This window comes from Canis lupus, chromosome 7 (genome assembly GCF_003254725.2).
Source record: "Canis lupus dingo isolate Sandy chromosome 7, ASM325472v2, whole genome shotgun sequence".
Classification (NCBI taxonomy): Eukaryota; Metazoa; Chordata; class Mammalia; order Carnivora; family Canidae; genus Canis; species Canis lupus.
Window position 1 is genome coordinate 35,284,365 of NC_064249.1, and position 14,158 is coordinate 35,298,522.

Consider the following 14,158-nt stretch of genomic DNA (forward strand, 5'->3'; position numbering starts at 1 on the left):
AAACCTTTATATATAGTGTTTTTAATCTCATTATTTTAAAATCATCCCTAAATTTCATCTTCATATTTAATCCTAAATTCATTTAATCATGTTTTAATAAACACGGTGCCTAGGTGACTCAGTCAGTTAAGCATCTGACTCCTGATTTGGGCTTAGGTCAGAATTTCAGGGTCCTAGGATCCAGCCTCATGGCAGGCTCCCTCCCCAGCAAGGAGTCTGCTTGTCTCCCTTTGCCCCTGACCTTCTCACACTCTCTCTAAAATAAATAAATAAATTTTAAAAAAATAATAATGTTTGAATAAGCAGCATGATAGGCAGAAGAGAGAATGCTGGAAAGCACATGGGAGGGACATCTAATCCAAATATATGAGATAAGGAAAGTCTGCACAGAGGAAATGCCTTCTAAACTGAGAACAGAAAGACGTACATACTAGAAAAATTAGAACAATGGTCAGGATGGGAATTTTTTTTTAAAAGATTTTATTTTTTCATTCACAAGAGACACAGAGAGAGAGAGAGGCAGAGACATAGGCAGAGGGAGAAGCAGGCCTATTATTATTGCACTAATGCCAGTTTTTTTATATAAATAATGTTATATCTAAAAGTGATATCATATATATATATAATTATATAAAAGACATATATCCAGGAAAAAAAAAATCTCTACTCTGAAGTGGGAGAGAAGTTCTCCAGCATCATGTAAAGTTGCAGATTTGTGCCTGCACACTCCAATTTTTCTCAAAACAGATAAATCCTTCATTATTACAAAAGAAATTATTTTGGTTAAAAGTCCATGGATTTATAGTTACTTAGGATAACACTAACTTTTCCCCTTCTTTTCCAGATTATTATGGAAATGTTGTGGTAAAAATGGAAAACAACATAATGTTTTATTTCAAGATCAATATCAGAGATGCAATAAAACTACATTTATGGACAAATAGTACAATGAAGTCATTAATTTTATTGAATTCCTCTGGTCAAATATTTCTCATATATGTTTTTGAAAATGGCACACTATATCCACGGGAATATCCTTTAAAACTGGAATCACTAAGTGTAAACTTCAATATAAATGAAAAATGCCCCTACGTGGCATTTCATAATAATATTTTTAGTATATTTTACTTTTTGGACAAGGGACAGAACCTGTCCATTTGGACTCAAATAGTCTATCCAGAAAATATGGGTCTGTATATTGTTGTGGAATCATATGGCCCAAATATATTACAAGAGAAAGATCAAACTCACTATGAAATTGCCCTAGGATACTGCACAAAAACGATGGTAAGTTAATATTTTAAAGTTTCTTCATTTGATTGTAATAAATGTAAAATTATAATGTTTGCATATATTTATCCTATCATGAAAAATAGATGCAATAGAATGAAATGTCCAGTTAATTCCAAAGTCAGTTAAAGCAGAGAATCATAAAAAATGAAACTGATATGAATGAAACATTATACTTCAATTTAAATGAATGAATGTATACTCATTGGTCAACCTTTTAATATAGGACCACAGACTTTTCTTTGAAATAAGTCAAATTATTGGAGCATCTCCTCTCCTTTCTTCCATAACCTTATTCATAATACATTATCTCTGAGTTCCCATTTCTGTTTCTTTGAAGGGAGCGCCTGGGTGGCTCAGTTGGTGAAGCCTCTGCCTTTGGTTCAAATTATGATCTCAGGACCCTGGGGATCAGCCAGCATCTGGGCATCGAGCTCCCTGCTGAGCAGGGAGTCTGCTTCTTCCTCTCCCCCCAGCCTCCCCCGCTTGTGCACTCTTTCTCTCTCTCTCTCTCTCTCAAATAAAATCTATTTTAAAAATAAATAAAGGAGAGGAGGGGGAAAAATGAATGACACTGGCAAAGCTACCAAAATTCTATATTTTTTTCTTTTTTTTCCAACTTTTTACTATTATCTTGCTCATCCCTGATTCAGCAATTTATTCAGGAACTTGCTTTATTAAAACTTTCCAAAGCAATCAATTTTATTCTCAGGGAAATAGTAAGTGTACTTTTCTTTTACACTCAATTTCATCAATCCATAATATTTAATTCTGCAACTACAGTAATAGCACAATCTGGCAAAAAATAGGTTTAGAAACAAAGAAAGCTGATTTAGATTTGCATACAGACATATGGATAGTTCTTCAAACAGTGTTAAGTGGAAAATAGTGTTGAGTAAGAGAAAGATCCATCACAGAGTAACATTTATGAAAACTGCAAACACCTACACACAAATCACAAGCAACAAAAAGAAAAGCACTATTCATTTTCCACAGGCACAAAAATACCCAAGGACAGATATCAGACAATATGACATCATCGAGTATGATTACATCATAATTGTTTGATATATATTATGGGGGTCTACTATGGGGGAAGGGAATGGGGGAAAAAGATACAAAGAAAAAGTAAAATATAATAAAATGAGACTGGATGTATCATGGTTCAAGAAACAAGGAGTATATTTAGCTCATTTTTCTGAAACTGAGATACCTGCTTCTTCCAGAACAAGAACAGAAGAGATTTACACTCTCCTTCAGCCCAGGAGAGTTTTCTTTGATTATGTAGCCCCAATATCTGCATAAGTTCTCATAAGTTTTCTTTCCAGAAATGGGCTGTAAAATGTACATTTGCCCTTTTGCAATTCAGAACTTCAAAAGAATAGTTAATAATCAAAATATACAAATGACCAAGGACAATGAAACATTAAAATTTGTGTGTTTTGATAAAATACTGTCATTTATCAGCTGATGACATTAAGTAAGTTTTTAAAAATTTGATTCCATAAAAATCTTACTTTATTAAGGTTGCTTTACATCTAATTTTTATTAAGTTATTTTAATTTCAGTATAGTTAACATATAGTGCTTTGTTAGTTTTGAGTGTACAATATAGTGATTCAACAATTCTATACGTCACCCAGTGCTCATCTCGACAAGTGCACTCCTCAATCCCCATCACCTGTTTCACCCATCCCCCTGCCTCCCTCTCCAGTAACTATCAGTGTATTCTCTGGAGTTAAGAGTCTGTTTTCTGGTTTGTCTCTCTTTTCTTTCTCTTTGCTCATTTGTTTCTTACATTCCACGTATGAGGAAAATTATACAATATTTGTTTTTCTCTGACTCATTTCACTTAGCATTATACTCTCTAGTTCCAAAAAGTCATTGCAAATGGCAAGATTTCATTCTTTTTTATGGCTGAATAATATTCCATTATATATATAATGGAATATATATAATATACACATATATATATAATATACACATATACCACATCTTTATCCACTCATCTATCGATGGACACTTGGGCTTCTTCTATAATTGGCTATTGTAAATAATGCTGCTATAAAGATAGGGGTGCATGTATCGCAGCTGTGAGAATGGCCAAAATAAAAAACACAAGCAACAACAGGTGTTGGCAAGGATGTAGAGAAAGGGGAACCCTCTTGCTCTGTTGGTGGGAATGCAAACTGGTGCAGCCACTTTATGAACAGTATGAAATTTCCTCAAAAAGTTAAAAATGGAGCTACCCTATGATCCAGTAATCACACTACCATTTACCCAAGAAACACAAAAACACTAATTCAAAGGGATAAACAAGTTTATCTTTCCATGCCTAAGTATTTTCATCTATGTAATGATGACATAATAACAATATATCATATATTATAGTTAAAATACAATTATGTTAACATGTTAATATAATTTTATATAGTTAATCTATGTATTATATATTATTATCATAATATATACTTCATAAAGTTATTAGGATTAAATGAGTTTATATACATAAGGGACATAGAGATGCATCTGGTACATAGCAAATACTATGTTTGTATTACTATTACAACTATAGTCACAACTGTTGTTGCTGCTACTGCTGTTCCTACCTCACATTTCATCAATCCTAAAGCACATTTTTTTAACATCTATGAAATCAGGATGAGTTTTACATCCTGTGGCATCTTGATTTGATGAATTATAGTAGTAATATAACTTTATTTTGTGCAGATTGAGTCAATATAACTTCACAAACTAATCGTTGCATGTACTATTACATTTGCCAAGTATCATAGCTAATTACTCAATTTTGAAAAAAAAATTAATATAACACCTATATACAAAGGTGAATATATATAAAAGTGAATAACTTTAATTTTGAAAAGTTTTTAGAGCTACCAGCTGGTTTCATAGTGATATTTACACCAAAAGTTAGTTTTGAAATTTTAAAAATGATTCAAACATCTTAAGTGACCTAGTCCTTTTTTTTAAAAAAAATTGAGGTATATTTTTTATAATTGACATATAACATTAGTTTAGTTTCAGGCATGCAACATAATGATTTGATATTTGCATATGTTGTGAAATGATCACCACAATAAATCTATTTAACATCCATCACTACATATAATTACAAATTATCTCTTGTGATGAGAACTTTTAATGTCTATTCTCTTAGCAACTTTCAAATATACAACACAGTATTATAGTCACCATGCTGTACATTATATTACCATGATTTATTTGTTTTATATGTGGGAGTTTGTACCTTTTGACTATCTTCATTTTGTATACCCACCATTTTCATCTTTGGCAATAATGAAATTGGTCTCTGTACCTTTGAGTTTCAGTGGCAGGGAGTTGGAGTTTCTGTTGGTAGGGGGAGTGTTTAGATTCCACATATAAGTGAGATCATATGGTATTTATCTTTCTGTGTCTAGCTCATTTCACTTAGCATAATGCCTTCAAGATTCACCCATGTTGTTGCAAATGGCAGGATTTCCTTGTTCTTTTTTCTTTTTAAAAATTGATTGAGGACAGCCATGGTGGCTTAGCGGTTTAGCGCCACCTTCGGCCCTGGGTGTGATCCTGGAGACCTGGGATTGAGTCCCACGTTGGGCTCCCTGCATGGAGCCTGCTTCTCCCTCTGCCTGTGTCTCTGCCTCTCTCTCTGTGTGTCTCTCATGAATAAATAAATAAAATCTTTTTAAAAATAAAGATTGATTGATTTGGGGAGAGAAAGCAAGATTTCCTTGTTCTTTATGACTGAATAATGTTCCTCTGTGTGTATGGAGAGAGAAAGAGAGAGAGAGAGATAGGTTGCTTTCACGTCTTGGCTACTGTTAATAATGCTGCAATGGACATAGGGGTGCAGATATCTTTTCAAGTTAATGTTTTTATTACCTTTGAGTATACTCCCAGAAGTGGAATTACTGGATCATAGTAGGGTAGCTCTATTTTGAGTTTTTGAGGGTCCTCCATACTATTTTCCATAGTGGTTGCACCAATTTACATTCTCACTAAGAGTGCATAAGAATTCCCTTTTCTCCACATCCTCACCAACATCTGTTAGCTCTTATGTTTTTGATGATGACCATTCTGACAGGTCTGAGGTGATATCTCATTGTTGCTTTGGATTTGCATTTTTCTGATAATTAGTGATATCAAGTAGCTTTTCATGTACCTGTTGGCCATCTGTATATATGTCTTCTTTGGAAAAGATGTATATTCAGACCCTTGCCCATTTTTTAATCAGATTGTTTTCTCACTGTTGAATTATTCAAGTTTCTTATACATTATGGATATTAACCCTTTACCAGGTATGTGATTTGGAATGATTTTCTCCCACTTGTGAGATTGCCTTTTTATTTTGTTGATTGTTTCTGTGCAAAAGCTTTTTTAGTTCGATGTAGTCCCACTTGTTTACTTTTGTTTTTGTTGCCTTTGCTTTTGGGGTCAAATCCAAAAAATTATTTCCAAGACTGATGTCAAAGAGCTTACTGCCTGTTTTCTTCTAGGAGTTTTATGGTTTCAGATCTTACATTCAAGTCTTTAATCTCATCTTGAGTAGATTTTTGTGTGTGGTGTGAGGCAAGGGACCAATTTCATTATTTTCCATGTGGTTGTTCAATTTTCCCAACACCATTTATTGAAGAGATTATCCTTTCCCCCATTGTATGTTATTAGCTCCTTTATCATAAATTAACTGACCATATATGCACGGGCTTATTTCTGAGCTCTGTTCTGTGCAGTTAAGCTGTGTGTCTGTTGTTATGCCAGTACCATACTGTTTTGCTTACAAAGCTTTGTAATATGGTTTGAAATGAGGTAGGGTGATGCCTCCAGCTTTGTCCTTTTTGGATTGTTTTGGCTATCCTGGTTCTTTTGTGGTTCCATATAAATTTTAGAAATCTTTATTCTATTTCCACAAAAAATGCCATTGGCATTTTGATACAGATTGCATTGAATCTACATATTGCTTTGGATAGTTTGGGCATTTTACCAATAATAATTCTTTTAGTCCATGAGCATGGAATAGCTTTCCATTTATTTGTATCTTCTTCAATTGCTTTCATTAATGTCTTAAGTTTTTAATATACAGGTCTTTCACCTTCTTGGTGAGTTTATTCCTATGTATTTTTTTCTTTTTGATGCAATTGTAAGTGGGGTTGCTTTCTTAATTTCTCTCTCTGATAGTTTATTATTAGTGCATAGAAACAGCAGATTGTTGTATATTGATTTTGTATCCTATAATTTTACTTAATTCATTATTTCTTTTTTTTAATATATTTTTTAAATTTTTTATTTATTTATGATAGCCACAGAGAGAGAGAGAGAGGCGCAGAGACACAGGCAGAGGGAGAAGCAGGCTCCATGCACCGGGAGCCCGACGTGGGATTCGATCCCGGGTCTCCAGGATCGCGCCCTGGGCCAAAGGCAGGCGCCAAACCGCTGCGCCACCCAGGGATCCCTTAGTTCATTATTTCTAATGGTTGTTTGGTAGAATATTTAGGGAGGGTTTTTTTGGTTTTCTATATATAGATCATGTCATCTGCAAATAGAGACAGTTTTACCTTCTTATTTTCCAATTTGTATGCCTTTTATTTCTTTTTCTTGTTTAATTTCTGTGGGTGGGACTTCCAGTATTATGTTGAACAAAACTAGTGATTGTGGGCATCCTTGTCTTGTTCCTGATCGAGAGGAAAGGTTTCAGCTTTTCTCCATTGAGTATAGATAATAGCTGTGGACTAATCACACATGGCCTTTATTATGTTGAAGTATGTTTCCTCTATACCCACTTTATTGAGAGTTTTTATTATAAATGGATATTGCATTTTGTCAAATGCTTTTTCTGCATCTACTGAGATGATCATATAATTTTTATCTTTCATTTTGTTAATGTGATGTATTACATTGAATAATTTGCAAATGTTGAGCCATCCTTGCATCCTTAGAATAATTCCTACTTGGTTGTGGTGTATTCTTTTTACATATTGTTGAATTCAGTTTTCTAAATTTTGTTGAGAATTTTTGCATCTATGTTTATCAAGGATCATGCCTGTAATTTTATTTTCTTTGTGGCATTCTTGTCTGATTTCAGTATCAGGCTTATGCTGGCATTGTAAAATGAGTTTGGAAGTGTTCCCTTTTTAATTTTTTGGAAGAGTTTGAGGATTTGTATTAATTCTTTTTTAAGTGTTTGGTAGAATTCACCAGTGAAGCCATCTGGTCTTGCACTTCTGTTTGTTGGGAAGTTTTTGATTACAGATTCAATCTCCTTATTAGTATTCAGTCTGTTCAGATTTTCTCTTTCTTCCTGATTCAATCTTGGTAGGTTGCATGTTTCTTGAAGTTTATACATTTCTTCTAGGTTGGACAATTTGCTGGTGTTTAATTGTACCTTATGATATTTGTTTTTTCTATAGTATCAGCTGTAACATCTCCTCTTATTTCTGATTTAATTTCTTCAAGTTCCTTTTTTTAATTGGTGAGTCTAGCTACAGGCTTCTCAATTTTGTTTATCTTTTCAAAAACCAGCTCTTAGTTAAATTGATCTCTTTTGTTCTTTTAGTCTCTATTTCATTTCTTTCCTCTCTGATCTTTGTTATTTCCTTCCTTTTACTAACATTGGGCTTTATTTATTCTTCTAGTTTCTTGAGATGTAAAGTTATTTTGTTATTTGATTCTTTCTTGTTTATTTATGTAGGCATTTCTCACTATGAGGTTCCCTCTTAAAACTGCTTTTGTTAAAAAAAAAAAAACTGCTTTTGCTGTATCCCATAAATTTTGGTGGTTATATTTCTGTTTTTACTTGTCTCAAGGTATTTTTTATCTCTTTTGGTTTCTTCTTTGACTTATTCATTGTTTGTTCAGTAACATATTGTTTAATCTTCACATATTTGTGAATTTTCCAGTTTTCCTCTCATAATTGATTTCTAGTTTCATACCATTATAGTTAAAAAAGATACTTGATTTTAATTTTCAAGCATATTAAGATTTGTTTTGTAGTTTAACATGTGATTTCTCCTTGAGAATGTTCTGTGTGCACTTGAGGGAAATGTGGGGTTTTTTGTTTTTGTTTTTTTTGCTTTTGGATGGAAAGTTCTGGCTATGTCTATTAAGCCAATCTGATCTACTGTGTTGTTTAAGGCTAATGTTTCCTTATTGATTTTCTGTCTGGATGATCTATCCATTGATAAAGTGGGTTACTAAAGTTACCTACTATTATTGTATTGCTGTCTATTTTTCTCTTTAGGTCTCTTAATATTTGCTTTATATATTCAGGTGCTCCTTTGTTGGGTGCATAAATATTATATCCTCTTGTTAGACTACCCCCTTTTCATTATATAATAACCTTATTTGTCCTTATTACAGTCTTTGTTTTAAAATATATCTTGTTAGATGTAAGTATAGCTATGCCAGTATTCATTTTATTACCATTTGCATGGAATATCTTTTCCATCCCTTCACTTTGCCTGGGTGTGTCCTTATATCTGATGAGTCTTTTGGAGGCAGCATATAAATGGGTCTTCTTTTTTACCCGTTCAACCATTCTGTCTTTTTAGTAGAGAATTCAGTCCATTTATATTTAGAGTAATTATTGATAGGTATCTATTTATTGCTCATTGTTTTCCGGCTATTTTATATTTCCTTTGTTCCTTCTTCTTTTGCTCTCTTCCTTTGTGATTTGATATTTTTCTGTAGTGATATGCTTAGATTCCTTTTTTTTCTTTCATATATATACTGTAAGTTATGCTTTGCAGTTACCATAAGGCTTACATAAAACAACGTATGTTCATAATAGTCTATTTTAGGTTGATAAAGCACAGCATAAGTCTTAGTCTCCTCACATGTTCTGTGTTTTGATGTCACAATTTACATCTTTTTATCTTATGTATCTTTGTATCTTCATTAATAAACTATTGTAGTCAGAGTTATTTTTTACTACTTTTGTCATTTAACTTTCACACTAGCTTTATAAGTTATTAATCCACCACATTTACAATATTAGATAGTTCTTAATTTCACCATTCATGTTTATCAGTTGGATTTGTACTTTCCTATGTTTTACTGTTACTAATAGTACCCTTTCATTTCAACTTTCAAAGTCCCTTTAACATTTGTGGTAAGGTTGGCTTAGTGATGATGAACTTCTTTGGCTTTTGCTTATCTGGAAAACTATCTCTCTTTCAATGCTGAAGGACAATTTTTCCAAGGACAGTATTCTTGCATGGCAATTTTTTCTTTTAGCACTTTGAACGTATTGTGCCACTTTCTTGTGGCCTGCAATATTTCTGCTAAAAAATCTGCTTTTACTCTTATGGGGACTCCCTTGTACATAAGTTGTTTTTTTGTTAATGCTCTTAAGAGCTTCTTTAAGTTTTGGTATGTTGATTATAATGTGTCTTGATGTGGCTGTCTTTGGATTCATTGTGCTTAAAACTCTGGACTTACTGCATCTGGATGTCTGTTTCCTTCCCCAGATTAGGGAACTTTTTGGTCATTCTTCAAATAAGTTTTCTGCAGGACGCCTGGGTGGCTCAGCAGTTAAGCGTCTGCCTTTGGTTCAGGGCATGATCCTGGAGTCCAGGGAAAGAGTCCCACATTGGGCTCCCTGCATAGAGCCTACTTCTCCCTCTGCCTATTTCTCTGCCTCTCTCATGAATAAATAAATAAAATATTTTTTAAAAATAAGTTTTCTACCCTGTATTCTCTCTCTTCTCTTTCTGAGACCCCTCTTATGCAAATGTTGATCTGAGTGATGTTATCCCATAAATCTCTTAAGCTCTTCACATTTTTGCATTCTTTTTTCTTTTTGTTACTCTAACTATAAAGAGGTGAGTTCTACTGCCCTGTCTTCAAGTTCTCTATTATATTTTTCAGTTCAATTATTGTATTTTTCCATTCTGTGACTTCTACTTGGTACTTTCTTGTATTTTCTTAGTTGAAATTTTCACTTGGTTCATAAGAGCTCAGTAAGCATCTTTATGACCATAATTTTAATCACTTTATCAGGTAAATCACTTATCTCCATTTCATTAAGGTGCATTTTTTTTTCTGAAGTTTTATCTTGTTCTTTCATTTATAGCATAGTCCTCTGTTTCTTCTTTTTTCTTTTTCTTGACTCTCTGTGTTGGTTTCTACGCAGTTGATAAAATAGTCATGTCTCCCGATCTTAAAGGAGCGGTCTCATGTAGGAGATGAACCTTATCATTGAACCCTACCCTCTCAAATCTCTGTGATTGTCCAATCAGCCTACTTTATCCTTAGTGGCTCCCAGTATTTGATGGTATGCCAAGACCTATCAGCATCTCAAAGAGGAATGTCTCAGTCAGCATCTAGATGCAGGCTGATTGGAAGCAGCTTTTAAAATATGCAAACAGGGCAGCCCGGGTAGCTTAGTGGCTTAGCACTGCCTTCAGCCCAGGGCCTGATCCTGGAGACCCAGGATCAAGTCCCACATCAGGCTCCCTGCATGGAGCCTGCTTCTCTCTCTGCCTGTGTCTCTGCCTCTCTCTCTCTCTCTCTCTGTGTGTGTGTGTGTGTGTGTCTCATGAATAAATAAAATCTTTTAAAAAATAAAAATAAATAAATAAAATAAAATATGTAAACATACCTCTATCTGAAGAAGACGGTGAGATTGACATTTTTGTCTGCTCCCTCAGTGTTGAGCCCTGGGTTAATAGTCAGGTAAGAATTACTCTGCTTGCTACCATTTTGTCAAACCTGTGAACACAAGCCCTCCTGTTCACCAGAGCCATGGTATCAAGAAACATGTTCTTTGGGTGGCAGACACAAAAACTGAGGAACCAAACCTATATATAAGCTCTTTTCTCAGAGGTACCAACAACCTAAGGCAAGGCAGAGGGAAAACACAATTATAGTGTACGTCCTGGCTTCTCTGGTCCCTACAGAGGATTGTAGTTGGCCTCTAAAATGTGTGTCAAATTAGAAGCCTACCCCTCAGGCCACAGCCTAAAGATAAGCTAATAGACCTCATTCACAGAAAGGTTTGGGGTACATTTCAGTCTACCATCACTGCACTGCACCCTGGGAGGGGTAGATAATCAGTTAAGAACTGTTTCTCCATTTGTAACAGTCCCATGAATCCAAACATAAGCCCCTCTGGTTCCCAAATCCAGGCAATCCAAGGGTGTCCTCTAAGCAGCAGCCACAAAAATTAGGGCACCAGATGAATGTACAAACTGCTTTTAGGGAGATACCAGTGACCTAGAAAAAAGCAGAGGAAGACTGCAAAGATAGTGCCTCCCCTCTGAAGTTTCTGGGAAAATTATAACTGGCTCCTAGATATCACTTTAAATGAAGCCCGCCCCTCAGGCCACAGCTTTGAAGATAAGCTACTAGCTCTCTTGCACAGAAAGACTTGAGTATTTTAGTCTGTTGCCTCTGCTGTGCCTTGGGGTTACAGCCAACTAAGACCACTTCCCCCTACAACCATTATATCCATTATAGAACTCATGGGCACAAGCCCCACTGTCCACCAGAGCCAGGTGACCTAGAGGTGTCCTCTGGGCAGCAACCACAAAAATCAAGGTGCCAGAAAAGTGTAGAAGCTCATTTCTGAGACATATAAGAGCCCAGAGTGAGGGAGAGGGAAATAAGAAATATGGCATCTCTGGCCTCCCCCTTTGGAGCATTTTGGTAGGTTCCTCCCTAGATGTGTTTAATTCAATGACTGATAAGCATGTAAGCCTCTCTCACAGAAAGCCTGGCCACTCACAGTCTCTCACAGTCAGCTGCTTTGCACCGGACCCTGGGGTGGATGAATCATACATAGGAACCCTTTAGGAACTGCTTCTTAGTTCAAAATAGCCTTCTGGGTCTTGTGGCAGTGAGCCCCATTGGATTTCAAAGCCAGATGTGTGGGGAGCTTGTCTCTCAGGAAAGGTCTTAAAAGTAGCAAAAATAAACTATTGGGACTTAAGATAAAAAGCTTCTGCACAGCAACAAACAGTCAACAAAACTAAAAGACAACCTACAGAATGGGAGAAGATATTTGCAAATGACGTATCAGATAAAGGGCTGATTTCCAAGATCTATAAAGAACTTATTAAACTCAACAGCAAAGAAACAAACAATCCAATCATGAAATGGGCAAAAGACATGAGGGCAAAGAAACAAACAATCCAATCATGAAATGGGCAAAAGACATCTCACAGAGGAAGACATAGACATGGCCAACAATCACATGGGAAAATGCTCCGCATCACTTGCCATCAGGGAAATACAAATCAAAACCACAATGAGATACCACCTCACACCAGTGAGAATGGTGAAAATTAACAAGGCAGGAAACCACAAATGTTGGAGAGGATGTGGAGAAAGGGGAACTCTCTTGCACTGTTGGTGGGAATGTGAACTAGTGCAGCCACTCTGGAAAGCTGTGTGGAGATTACTCAAAGAGTTAAAAATAGATCTGCCCTATGACCCAGCAATTTCACTGCTGGGGATTTACCCCAAAGATACAGATGCAGTGCAACACCGGGACACCTGCACCTCAATGTTTATAGCAGCCATGTCCACAATAGCTAAGCTGTGGAAGGAGCCTCGGTGTCCATGGAAAGATGAATGGATAAAGAAGATGTGGTTTATGTATACAATGGAATATTACTCAGCTATTAGAAGAGATGAATATCCACCCTTTGCTTCAACGTGGATGGAACTTGAGGGTATTATACTGAGTGAAGTAAGTCAATCGGAGAAGGACAAACATATGGTTTCACTCATACGGGGAATATAAAAAATAGTGAAAGGGATTATAGGGGAAAGGAGAGAAAATCAGTGGGAAATATCAGAGAGGGTGACAGAACATGAGAGACTCCTAACTCTGGGAAACGAACTAGGGGTGGTGGAAGGGGAGGAGGGCAGGGGGATGGGGTGACTGGGTGATGGGCACTGAGGGGGGCACTTGACGGGAGAAGCACTGGGTGTTATACTATATGTTGGCAAATCGAACTCCAATAAAAATATACAAACAAAACAAAACAAAAATAATGCTAGATGGTTTCAACCCTTCCCTCCTCTCAGGAGATCTCAGGAATTTGAGTTCCCTCCCAACTGTGCGCAGCTGTGCTGGGGGTGGGATTTGTAGTGAAGCTATGTCTTGGCCTCTCCTACCTATTTCTATGTGTGTGGGTTTTTTTCCCTTATTCACCTAATGTGTAGGCATTGCTCAACTAGTCTTGGGTTTCTTTCAGAGGATATTGCTCCATATGTAGCTGTAAATTTGGTGTGTCCATGGGAGGAGGTGATTTCAGGATCCTCCTAGGTCACCATCCTGAACCAGAACCCGACCTGTTCATTTTCTTAATGGTGAATTTGAATAAGCAGAATTTAAAAGTTTGATAAAGACTTTTGATTTATGACTGTTGAGTTTTTTTGTCCTAAGATATCTTTGCCTATCCCTAAGTCATGGAAATGTTCTCCCATGATGTCATCTCAAAGTTTAAAGTTTTGATATTCATGCCAATAATTGGTATAGTCAGACTTTAATATTTGCCCAACTAATGTTTGCATGTTTTTTATTTGCTATTCCCTTCTTATTGATGAGGTTAAACAATTTTCCAATGTTTATTGGCTATTTGGAGTCCCACTTCTGTGAAATTCAAGTTTTTGTCACTTTTTCTATAGGGTTGTGTGCCTTTTCTTACTGAATTTTTTTGCATTTCAAAGATTGTCTTTTTAAAGTGTTTTATTTGTGTATAATTGGCATACAATAAATTGCATATATTTAATGTGTATAGTTTGATAAAATTTGATATACATATATACCCATGAAATTGTAACTACACCCAAGATAATGTCCACGTCCACCCCTCCAAGTTTCTTCATGCTCCTTTATGAACCAT

At 35.6% G+C, this 14,158-nt stretch overlaps 1 protein-coding gene across 23 annotated transcripts in view; it reads left to right on the forward strand.

Moving 5' to 3' along the window:
• CATSPERE (catsper channel auxiliary subunit epsilon) overlaps positions 1-14,158 on the forward strand; it is a 199,335-nt gene that overhangs the window by 130,141 nt on the left and 55,036 nt on the right. For all 23 annotated transcript variants that reach the window (XM_049112405.1, XM_049112409.1, XM_049112408.1 and 20 more), the window contains one exon: positions 845-1,287. In XM_049112405.1, coding sequence (XP_048968362.1) covers positions 845-1,287 — 443 coding nt within the window. The remainder of the gene's footprint in view (positions 1-844; positions 1,288-14,158) is intronic.